This window comes from Cryptomeria japonica, chromosome 6 (assembly GCF_030272615.1).
Source record: "Cryptomeria japonica chromosome 6, Sugi_1.0, whole genome shotgun sequence".
In the NCBI taxonomy this organism is placed as follows: Eukaryota; Viridiplantae; Streptophyta; class Pinopsida; order Cupressales; family Cupressaceae; genus Cryptomeria; species Cryptomeria japonica.
Genome location: NC_081410.1, coordinates 646111984 through 646124463, shown reverse-complemented (window position 1 = coordinate 646124463; position 12480 = coordinate 646111984). Strand labels below are relative to the sequence as shown.

General features: G+C 33.3%; 1 protein-coding gene across 1 annotated transcript; it reads right to left on the bottom strand.

Annotated features, from left to right (window-relative positions):
* Window positions 1-6092: 6092 nt before the first annotated feature.
* LOC131060699 (endoglucanase 11-like) lies at window positions 6093-10764 on the bottom strand. The gene is made up of 9 exons (XM_059222242.1): window positions 10558-10764; window positions 10240-10452; window positions 9356-9556; window positions 9166-9255; window positions 8904-9068; window positions 8201-8324; window positions 7801-7964; window positions 7380-7688; window positions 6093-6146 (listed from the first exon to the last, which is right to left on the bottom strand). The coding sequence occupies exons 1-9, from the start codon at window positions 10762-10764 to the stop codon at window positions 6093-6095; spliced, it is 1527 nt and encodes a 508-aa protein (XP_059078225.1).
* Window positions 10765-12480: the final 1716 nt, after the last annotated feature.

Genomic DNA, 12480 nt, shown 5'->3' with positions numbered 1-12480 from the left:
ATTTGAAGGTGATATATTATGCAAGACAGTGTGTCAAGACAGTGAAGATTATCAAAGATGTTTGCCATGATGTTGGTCACTTGATCTAGATGTTCAAGGCAAATTTCATGTTCAGAAGAATCCTTCTCAATTTCAATTCAGCTATTTCATTTGTTGCTGACTAATAGTGAGTCCTTCAACAACAATTTGTATCTTATCCTAAATAAGTGATCTTCAGTTGATAAAGTCCTCTTTGTATCTTTCCTAAGGTTATGTGTCTTAGCTCTGCAAGTCCTTCAGGTGTTGGTTCTCCTTGGTAGTAAGCCTAAAATGTTGCAAACATTGTTATTCATACTGTGAGTTAGATTCTCACTGTGGTTTTTTCATGTTTGGGTTTTCCACATAAATCTGGTGTTCATGTGTTGATGCTTGATGCTTATGTGCTGGTGATTAATGTGTTATTACTAAGTAAGTTAATGTTGTTTATTAATAATATATTTTGAAGTTCTGGATTGATTCGCTCCCTCCTCTCAGTCTTGTTGGGTGCTCAATAATTCTATCACTTGTTCAAAACCTTGTAAGAGTAAAGGGGGTATCAACACCATTCAATCTAATTACTAGGGGTTGAGGGGCCCATAGACCCATAACACTATGCAATTTTTTATGCTCACTAAATTTTTCAATGCATCTAAAACATTCTTTAAAGCATCAAATTTTTATAGTCATACTCCTATCCTCCACTATAGCCCAACAAAATGGTATTGGACATCAATATGCCTCATCCAAGTAGGGTTCTTTTCTAGACATATGACCATAATCTATCATTTATCCAACAAATTACACTACCATACATAGTGAAGCATATCCACTGGTAGATCTTTTAGAGCCTACCACCACCATCTTATCCTCTACATTTCCACAAGCCTACTTGAGTGCCAATCATCTAGTGACACCACCAAAGGGATTCCCTATAGCCACAATTATTTGTTATGATTTACTAATGGGAGGATATTTATTCTAGGAGGCATAAATTTCATCCAAGGAGTATTGCACTATTTTTATAAATTGGCAAAAATATTTTTCAAAATATTGTACTATTTTATTAGATGTTTTTCTATTTTTTATTTTGGATATAAAATGACCTTTGAAAGATGGTTTTGATCTCATATTAATTTTACAACATCATATATTGTGCCTCTGATGTCAAATTATTGACTTCTTATAGGTGAAAAGAACATTTCCTAAGAACTTCATAATCAATTAGGTTTAGAAGTGTTGATATTTAATTTTCATTTTTTATTTTGTATAGTTATGATAGGAAAATTTCCTAAGTGTGGATTTATTTGTTGAAGGGGTTGACCTTAATTGATTAAACAATCGAGCTCTCATCATGGAGACCCAAATTAAAATCCAAAAGGGACATCTAATATGACATTCTAAGTTGTGACTCTTGGTATTCCATGGTTGGCTTCTAGTGTGGAGGTGGTTTCTAAATAAGTGGATTTCTAAGTTGTGACTCTTTGTCTTCCATAAGTAGTTTCTAGTGTGGTTGCTAAAAAGTACTAGTATTAGTCTTATTTTTGTGCTCATAAGAGCTTGTATTGATATCATATTGATTAGATCACATGATAAAAATACTCGTAAATGATTAGCAATAAAAAAGGCTAGAATAATTTTGATTGGATTTTATATTTCTAACTTAAGATTGGCTAAGATCAAGTAAGAAAGCTTGATTAAGATTGATTTTAGGGTTTTGAGTTTTTATTTCTATTTAAATGAATTGGATTGGATTATTGGATAGTTAGAGATGGATTAGGATTGATTTATGATCAAGATGGGGGATGGATAAGGATAGCATAGGATTTTAGAACTTTGATTTATTTATATTTGGTTACCCAAGTTTTGGATTAGGATAATTGAATTTATGGATTAAATTAGAAGAGGATTGGTCATGTAGAATTGGAAGATTTTGGATTTGAATATCGATTGGGATGGAAGTTAGGAATATGGATTGGGATGGGAATTTGATAAGGACTTGGACAAGAAGATTTAGGATGGATGATTTATTTAATGTTGATGGGGTTGAACTTTTATGAGATAAGGTGGGGGAAAGGTTTCAACATTTGGATTGATTTTAATTTATAAGATTAAAGATTGATTGTGGATTTTAATTTACTTTTACAATGGTTGGAGTTTGAATTTGGTTGGGGATTGAGGAAATATTTAATGGGGAAGATAAGATCAAGATAATGGATTAGAATTGAACTCAGTATTTGGTTTATAAAGGTGGATTATGGATTGGATGAAGATGAAGGGATTATGAATGAATGAGGGGGATCAAGAGCCAATATCTTAGAATAATTGGATTAGATTTATTGTTGACACTAATGATTGAAGTTTGATTTTTGAATTTATTTTTATGGATTAAGGTCTTGACCTTGATTATGATTTAAGTTTGCAATGGGTGACAATGGCTTGGATTAAGAACATGGATGGAAGATTAGGTTATGGATTGGACGGGGATAGATTAGATAAGGGTTTGATGTTTAGAATGGGATTAAGAGAAGGGACTTAACTGATTGGAAAATAATTGGGGCTAGATTAGGTTCAAGGTTGAATTTTGATGAAGGAATGAATTTGGGAGGAAAGAGATTTTGAATTAGGGATTGATTTAAGATATGGATTTTGATATATTAGTTTAGAATGAAAGGTTTAAGATGAAATTTAGATGATTGGAATAAGGTTATATGAATTTAATTAAAAGAGTAATTTGAAAATATATTTTTTGTATTGGACAAATTTTGACAAGGAAACACAAAGAGCATAATAATAAAATAGATTTATTCAAGCAATTGTGTCAATTTTTATGGACTCACCTTGATATATCTACCAAGTTTAAGATGTCTAGGGAATGCAAAATCCATGCCATCATCTTCACATTCATTACCATGAAGGCCAAGGGTTTACTCATAGTAAGTTTCATCTCAACAACTTAGAAGGATAGAATGTGTAATTTCTCAGGGATATATATACTTTTGATGCACAATGAAAAAATAGTCCCAGAAGTCTTAAACTATAATGAGCAAGTTATATAGTAGTATTATTGATATGCCACAAGGGTACACAAGTGTAACTCCGTGAAATAAAATGACATATTTAATGTCCTATTTTGAGAGGGTATCCCACTCTCCTCATTCAATTTACAATATATATTTAGTTATTGTAGGCTTAGGTTAAAATAACAAGTGTCAAGATTTGTACACCCAGCCATAATATATGTATTGTGGTATATCTTTAGGGTCATGAAATAAGTAGGTAGGTTTCATAGAAGGAAAAAATATTTAAGTCTTTTTTTGTCACCCAATATTACTTAATGGTACAAGAGGAGAACATATACATTTGGATTCCTTGGAATGAAACCAAAACAATGAAAGAGAGAGGCAATACTTTTTGATCCTCAAATTATATTTATTGAGTGAAAGGGGAGAATAAAATACTCAAAGACATGACAAATAACTGGTTATCAACTTTAAAATATTAAGTTCATCTAAGACTAGTCAAAATGATTAAACTTGGACAAGAAAACCTACAACACTAAAAACGTTACAATTTAAGATTCAAGTCTTGGCTAATGAAATATCAACACGAACCAAGGTTAAGGTTCAAAAAGAAGATTATCCTGAAACTTAATCCCAATCAAAATAATTAAGACATGATTAGCTTTTTATTAGTCAATTTTACCTTTATAGGTGCCACTTTAGGGAGGAAAGGTGACCTTTTGTGCATAAGCATCACTTTCTGATGTAGAGACACCTCTAATATAGACACCAATTTAGAGTTGAGATGTCACTTTAGGTGTAGAGGTAACTTTCTATGACATAAATGCCACATAGTGATATAGAGACACCTGTAACATAGGCACTGATTTAGAATATTGATGTCACTTCAAGTGTAGAGACAATTTTCTATGACATAAGTGCCTTTTTTATATACATGCATCACTTTAGATGTAGATGTGACCAATGAGGCTTAAGGGAAACTCAAGAGGGTTAGAGGTGACTCAAGATGTGCAAGGATGAATTAGGAGGCTCAATGTCAACTTGGGAGGCATAGCGATAACATAATAGGCTTAGAGGTGACTAAAGAGGTGCAAGCTCAACTCAAGAGGTTGTAGAGGAAAAAAAAGAGGTGCAAAGATGAATTTGGAAGTGGAGGCAATTTAGGAAGTCATAGAGGTGATTCAGGGGATACATAAGCAACATAAGAGGTAGTAACATGCAATGTGAACAGTCACAATAAAAGTTAATAAATGGACTAGATTTGGTATATGGGGTCCCATTGAGTGTGAAAGTTTAGGAAGCCATGAAGGTGCCTCGAGAGATGTAGAGGAGACATGGGAGGCAATGAGCACGCAATCGAAAGACTTGCAAAAAACTTTAAAAATGGATTAGATCTTAGTATAGGGGGTTGCACCAAATACCAAAATGTATATAAAATAGAAAATGAGAAAACTAAAGACAAATGTAATCAATGATATTATACCTCACTCTCCATCATACCTTTGTTTGAGTGAAAAGATGATGAATGTGGACCCTAAACCCTAAAAAGTTTTCAATAGACTCCTATGAATTCTCTTGATGTGCTCTTAATGACGTTGTGTTAATTATTGGATGTAGATTACTCCTCAATTTGACTTGACATAAATTTGTAATGGAGTGTGATGATAAAATGGCCTAGAGGGTTTGATTATAGGTATTGAGGAAAAATTATAGATTTGATTTTAAAATCGAAGGTCAAGATTCATGAGAGATTAGGGTGGACCAAAAAATCCATATGACACCATTTGATTCATACACAAGTGAGGAAGATAAAAATCAAGGGGAAATGAAGGGTTGGGAATTATTTGACCAAATTCAAGGATTAAAGATGTATGGATAAGATAGACCTATCTTATATGTTCTCTCATGCATGTGAGGAAAAACTAGGGAAGTGAAATGGAGACATGTGACTACTCACACATGTGCCAGAGATCACACGAGGATAAGATATGGATAGATGTGACTCTTCATATATGTGTGAGGGATCACATAGAGATAATAGACTTGACAAGTGTCATTTCACATATATATAAAATATCACATGTAAAAATGCAGGGCTACAATTTTGTTGTAAGATTTTAGGGATAAGTGAAAATTGAATTAGATTGATTATATTTAAAGTTGTATAAGAGTTAATTTACTAATTTATTTGTTATCACCAATTAATTAAAATAAAGTGACAAAAACTAAAATTAAATGAATGTTTTACATTTATTTAGTTTTGATAAAATAGACTATAATATTTTTCATTTAATTAAATAAATATTGATTATTTAAAAAGACATAAAGGCACCTTGACCTAATGACAATACAAATTATACATCATCCAAATTAAAAAAATATATATATTATTATTTTTAGTTCAATAAATGAATAGATTGCAATGAATAACTCAAAATGCTCCAATCAAAGGGAGACAACTTTCACATTAATTTATTGCATTGACCAATTTATAATAATTGTAGTAGAGAAGGAAGTCATAGTTTGCTTCTCGTTTCTCTTCCACATTGCTTTATGTTGAACTCTCACATTCACACTCGAAATTCTAGAGTGGATTAACACCCATTTTGTTTCATTGGCCTTTGACAATTCATCAAAGAATGATAAAATGTTACTAGAATTTTGGTAGCTTGTGACGCTAAAAGATGGGCAACTATTTTTGGTTGCAGCTAACGACGGAGACTCGGGCCTGGCGAGACGGTTGGTTGTACACAAAATTGATATGGTGTCGAGGCTCTAATACTGTCATCCATGGTGGAAATGTGAAAAGATCCTCATGTCCTTCAATTTTGGAAAGCCCCCAAAGAGGTCCTTCAAGTTTTTTAATAGACAAAACCAGCTGGGTGATATGCTTGTTTGAAGTATTGGAAATCCTTCCTTTAATATGATAATAAATCCGTCCATTATAAGTCCATGAAGCACGTATTGATCTCACTACTTGAATTGCATTACAAATGTTCTCCCCACCTGATCACATCAATCATAATCAAGAAAACAAATTAGTTTCAGGACATGTCAGAAGTCAATGGGTAAATTTAAAGAGTACATTCTAAGTTTTGACGTGTTTAGGTTGTTCATTTAGATACATACTAGTTTCTTCAGTAGGGAATACTTGCTTGAGAGTGGCTCATTTGAAATCACATGATTTTTTTTAGTAGGACCCAACTATTAGTGTGATTTGAGATGAGCCACCTTAACAAATTAGCTCCAAGAAACTTCAAAAGTCAATGGGCACGTTTAATGAGCACACTCTAAGTTTTGACTTATTTAGATGACTCATCTAGAATTAGATGAGCTTTACAGTAGGGTTCATCAAATACTTGTTTAGATTGCTCATCTAGAATCAGGCTAGTTTTATAGTAGGGTTCACCAATACTTGTTTAGATGGCTCATCTAAAATCACATTAGTTTCTCCAATAGAACCTACTTATTCCAAATGAACCACTCAAACAAATCAAGACTTAGAATTTAGTTTTTCAACCAAATGAAGCAGATTAACAGAGTAGTTCACACTTAATTATAAAAAAATGTATACCTGATTGTGGGGGCTCTGGAGAAGGAGGAGGCTTTGGAATTGGAGTAGGCAAGACTACTGTCAAAGACACAAATACATGCCACATCAATCATAATCAATGAAACGAATTAGTTTTGAAGCACATCACAATTCAATAGGCAAGCTTAAAGAGCACATTTAAGATTTGACTTATTTAGGTCGCTTATCAAAAAAATGTACTAATTTTTCAAGTAGGAACCACCAATACTTGCATAGTTGGTTCATTTGAAATCACAAAAGCTTTTTAAGTAGGGCCAACCTATTAGTGTGATTACAAATGGGCCACCTAAACAAATTAGCTCCAAGACACATCAAAAGTGAATGGACAATTTTAAACAACTCTTAGTTTTCACTTGTTTAGATGGTCCATCTAAAATCACGCTAGCTTTTCCAATAGAATCCACCAATATTTACTTAGGTGGGTCATCAAAAATCACATTAATTTCTTCAATAATACCTACCTATTTCAAATAAATCACCTAAATAAATCAAAATGAAATGAATTACCATACTACTCCGCAATTAATTATCAAAAAATGTATACCTGGTGGTGGAGGATTTGGAGAAGCAGGAGGATTTGGAGGAGTAGGAGGCTTTGGAACGGGAGTAGGCTGGACTCCTGTTAAACACATAAATGCATGTCAACTGTGAATAGATTTCATAAATGGAAAAAATGGGTATTTGAGTATGTAAATTGTTATAAACTATTTTAACAGTACTTGGGCATTAGTACCTTGAGGATAGAGCAATTTTGCAAATAGGCCAAGAAGAGGAGCATTATTATAAGTAGTTGGTTCGGATTGTTTGTAGTTATCTCTATTATCTTCATAGTTATCATTTTGATCAGGGCCTCCAACCAGAGCACCCACCAGAACGTTTGGGTTTGGTTGAAAGCTGTTGTACCAGTCAGCATAGCCTTTCATACACGGAATGAAGGATGTGTCTTGTTTGTAAGAAACCATGGATGCTCCACGGTGGTGAACATGGAGTGGAGACTTTGGGCCATATCCTACAATATAGCTCATGCCCATTGGATTGTTTCCTAGAATATAATCAGCCTGATCATCACAGACACAAAGAGTTTTAGAAATAGTTCAAGGAAAATTAGTATTTCTAATTTATAAATGCATCAAGATTCTCATTCAATTAAAATTAATCCAAATTCACTACCTGAGACTTCGAAAATGCAAGCATCTGCGAGGGATCCACTTGTTCATATGAACATTGGAGCTTCTGTTGAGCAATGGTATAATAATCTGAAGAGACTGCTAATAAAAAGGCTGCATTGGAAACATGCTGCATGTTGTCCCATTCTCTTAAATATATCATACCTCCTGCAATCAATAAAATGCCCATTAAATTGCATTTCCTTTTCCTCTTAGTCTAGACAAAAAAAAAAGTGCTAAAAGAAAAACAGATTAAATAGTATAATTAAAGTTTTGATTTATTTAGATGGTTCATCTGAAATCATAATAATTTTTTAAATAAGATTCATTTGAATCATTTAAACAAATAAAGCTTAAAGTGAATTGTTTAATCTCAAATCTATTTTACAAATATACCATAATACCTGGTGTGAGATCAACATTATATCCGCTGTTCTTCTGTATTGTAGAACAGAGGTAAAATTGGGCCCTCTCTTGATATTGTTCCAAAGTTGAAGTATATTGACCACCTTTACCTTCCAGCAACATCTACAATTAATGAAAGACGTGAGTGAGTTCTATCACCTTGAAACTTAAACAAAATAAATTTCCAATATCAAAACTTCAACATAAAATAAGAATTAAAAGAGAAAACTGATGAATGAATATTAGATAATTCATGGGTAAACCGACGATCAAATCATGATATTCACAGGTTCAATTCTTCTTGATTTACTCTGTCATAGATGAAGGATAGCTCATACAGATAGAAGTTATAATAGTGTGTGTTACGCTTCATTTCACAAATCCCATCAGATATTGATAAATGATCATCTAGTGTGATCGGATAAATTAACAAAATTTAAACATATAGACTTCTTACAGATTCAATTTTTTAAAGTTCTCTTACATATACAGATGGCAGCTCATATAAACGAAGGTTATAATGATACATGTTAAGACTTCATTTCAAAAATCCCATTGATAACTAATAAGATAATAAGATAAATTAGACAAAACAAAATATAAACATATAGACTTCTCTTCAGTCTAGTAAACATATAGATTTCTCTTCAATCTGGAAATCTCATGTTTACTAATAAACATATATGCATGTTAGTGGTATACCTTATTTGCAAGAATCTGCACGCCTGCATATTTGACATCCCACGTAAATTCTTGCACATTCCATCCAACGCCTCCTAGAGATTCAGCATTATTTACTACATATTGCAGATAAGAATCCTGATTTGTGGCCTGATACAGCCACATAGCACCCCACAGCAATTCGTCCTGAACATTACACCACAATTTTGTTTCAAAACCTTACTCTCTGCAATAATTTTTTTTTCCATACTATTAAACCAGTTCAGGAATTCAAAATTCTTACTCCATATCCACTTGCAGATTGATAGAACTTTTTAACACTGAAGATACTGCTGTCATATTTGCGGCGATATTTGTCCGCGAATTCGAAAAGCTATGGAAATACAGCACAGATTTCAATCTCAGCTTTTGTATTGAAAACCTTAGAATAATTGAATAGCTATAATCATTGCATAGGAATTAAAAGAGGTCACCTGTATTGAATGTTGTAATAAGGTCTCTGAATATTGTGGTTGAGAATATTTAAAAGCCATAGATGCTGCAGCCATTGCAGCAGCAGTTTCACCAGCTAAGTCAGAACCAGGATTAGAGGAGTCAATTCTGTATGCCCCCCTTGGAGTTGTCATGTCTTCTGCTCTCTGCCAGCAAGCATGATCACTATCTCCATCTCCCACCTGAAAAGTAATATCATTTCTCAGTAGAGTAACAATATTAAATCATCAATCCAACTTGTAATAGCACAGTAAAATGTAGAGAGCAGTTTTAGTTTATAATGTTTCGGATTATATTTCATGATCTTATTTTAGGTTCTCGTTCTTATGTGATCTGGTCATTATGGATAAACTAGAAAAAAATTTAAAAAGATCTGATAGAATCAATTTTCTAGAATGATGTATAAGAATCTTTCTTTTAAGAAGAAAAATCAATATCAATGGATTCTTCGCTACTATATATATAAGTTAAAATTTACAAAACATAACCAAAATAAGGTGCTATCCTTTCTACAATGCTCGAACCCATCTGTAATCCTGCTATTTTTTTTTGTGTCTGATGGTTAAGAACCTTCTAGGCTGTTCTCTGCTATGGCAGATTTTGAAGGCTGTTAAACCATGTTTTCAAGTTTAAATTAATACAAATCTCTGCCTCTGCCGTTTAATGATAAAATAAAAAGATTACTATAAAATCTTAGCATCATTTTGAATAACACTTTACTGTTCACAGATTATATATAGATCATGCATATCTGAAGAACTTAGTGAATGTTCACAACAATTTTCTTTTTCTTCAAATGCAAAGCAGCCTTCAACAATTCTGATTCTCTGATAAAAATTGAAAATACATAAATCAAAATCTGTACCTGACCCCACAATACATTGGGCTCTGGATGAGCTTTGATGATATAATCAGTTGCCCACTTAATTGCATCAAGTGCATAATCCAACTGCCCTGCAGCAGCAATCTGCTTTTCATACTCAATAATACTCCAACTGAGCATTGTCACGGTGAATGCCATTGGCAGTCCAAATTTCACATGATCTCCAGCATCATAATAGCCACCCACCAAGTCAACCTGTAATTCAAACAAACAAAAATTATACAATACACCGACCATCCTACAAAAAAATGTCTTACAAGAAGCCCAAATGGATATATTTTGCATGGCATTTGTGCGTACCCCTTGCATGGATCCATCTTGAAGACCAGAATTGCCTCTCCATGTGACCCTCTGATTAGGAGGCAGATATCCAGACCTTTGGGCCTCTAAAAACAGCAAGCTTTTAGCCAAAGCATCATTATAATCAGCCTCAAATCCTCTAACAGTGACTCCATTGATAAAAAATAACAGAGCAAACACAGTTAACAGATTATTTCTCATCTCCATTAGATCAGCACATCCCAAGCCTAACTAACCTCTGAATAGTTGCTGACCAGGAATGTGTGTATATCTTAGTGTATATATATGAATCTACAAAATCATTTTCTCCCTTCTTATTGACTGATTCTCTGTCTATCGAAATGTGAGGCTGGTTTTACGCAGGTAACTATTTATATGAGTAAGAAGTCTATTTAAATATGGATGCCTGTTAGAAATCATAACCATAAAATCGAGGCACTTCTGTTGGGTCTATTTTAATCTTGTATTTATTTTGTTGCTTTGATTCTCCTTGCTATTCTGTTGTATAGATTGAGGTCTCGATCAATTTTTATGGTGAAGACAGATCATAATCAATTGGGTGCCACAGAATTCTAACCGTTTATGCTTCGCCCAATCACCTCCCACCAAATATGGAATTCTAACTTGGGATTTTGCATGTAGATCTTATTTGGTGGCGGCTGTCTGCCCTTTGTGTAGCTGTCTTTCCATGGTCGTGGATCCCCCTCCTCCCCTCCTCAAGGACTCTGGCCTCAATTTGGTGATTGATATGTCTAAAGATGATTCTCCTTTGATTCTTGGTAGGGTTCTACCTCTTTTATGATGGTGGATCCTCCTTCTCATTCTATTGTTGCAGTTTCTTCTCTCCTACCTGCTGAGGTTTTGGATTTTTTTTTTCATTGGTATTTCTTACCTGCTGAGGTTTTGGATTTTTTTTTTCATCGGTATTTCTTGATTGAAGGTATTGTAGAGATTTACTCTTCATTAGAGGTTTTTTCATCATTTGTTTTTTTATTCTTGTGAAGATAGACACGAATCTGGATGGTGTTGTCTTGATGTGAGACATGCATCTTTTTTTTTATGCTACTTAGGTTTCGGAGTTTTGATTTTCCCTATTTGGGTGAGATTACCTTATCACTCTTGTAATTTTGGTATACTTCTACCCATGATGCCATTGGTAATGCTCTAGGTCGTTTCCTCAAGGTGGACATTGCTTTTAAAAAAATTATTCATACTTCTTTTGCTTGTATTTTGGTGGAAGTTGATTTGTCAAAAGTTTTTCCTAGCGAGATTGTGCTACATGTTAATGATCAATCTCAGACTCAAATCGTTGATTATGAAGATACTCCTTTTCATTGCAAGCACTATTTTGCTACTAGGCACTTGGCCTTTGCTTGTCCCATTCGCTCTCATAATTTGTCCTCTTCAACTTACTATTTCATGGGCTTCTTCAACTTCATGAAAAATGATCTCTAGGCAAATGAACTTTTAATTTTCTTTCTAAAAAGTTCCAAAGTCCAAGCATTGAATATGAAGTATTATTATTTATTTAAAAGGTGATTGTATACTTAATGGTACAAGAGGAGAACATATACATTTAGGTTCCTTGGAATGAAATAAAGAAAATGAAAGAGAGAAGCAATGCCTTTGATCCTCAAATTAGCTTTATTAAGTGAAAGGAGACCATACACAATACAATACTCAAAGGCATGACAAATAATTGGTTATTAACCTTAAAATATTAAGTTCATCTAAGACTAGTCAAAATGATTAAACTTGGACAAGAAAACCTATACCATTAAAAACATTACATTTTTTCAAGAAAGACTTGTGTTAATGAAATATCAACACAAACCAAGGGTAGGGTTCAAAAAGAATATTATTCTAAAATTTAGTCCCAACTTAAATAATTAAGACACAATTAGCTTTTCATCAATCAAGTTT

What these genes read in the sequence shown, in the direction of transcription:
- LOC131060699 (XM_059222242.1), bottom strand. Translation starts at nt 10,764, where the DNA reads ATGGAGATGAGAAATAATCTGTTAACTGTGTTTGCTCTGTTATTTTTT. An exon ending in CCAATGTATTGTGGGGTCAG is followed by an intron (nt 9,557 to 10,239) that starts GTACAGATTTTG and finishes ATTACTTTTCAG; the next exon opens with GTGGGAGATGGAGATAGTGA. An exon ending in TTGCATTTTCGAAGTCTCAG is followed by an intron (nt 7,689 to 7,800) that starts GTAGTGAATTTG and finishes TGTGATGATCAG; the next exon opens with GCTGATTATATTCTAGGAAA.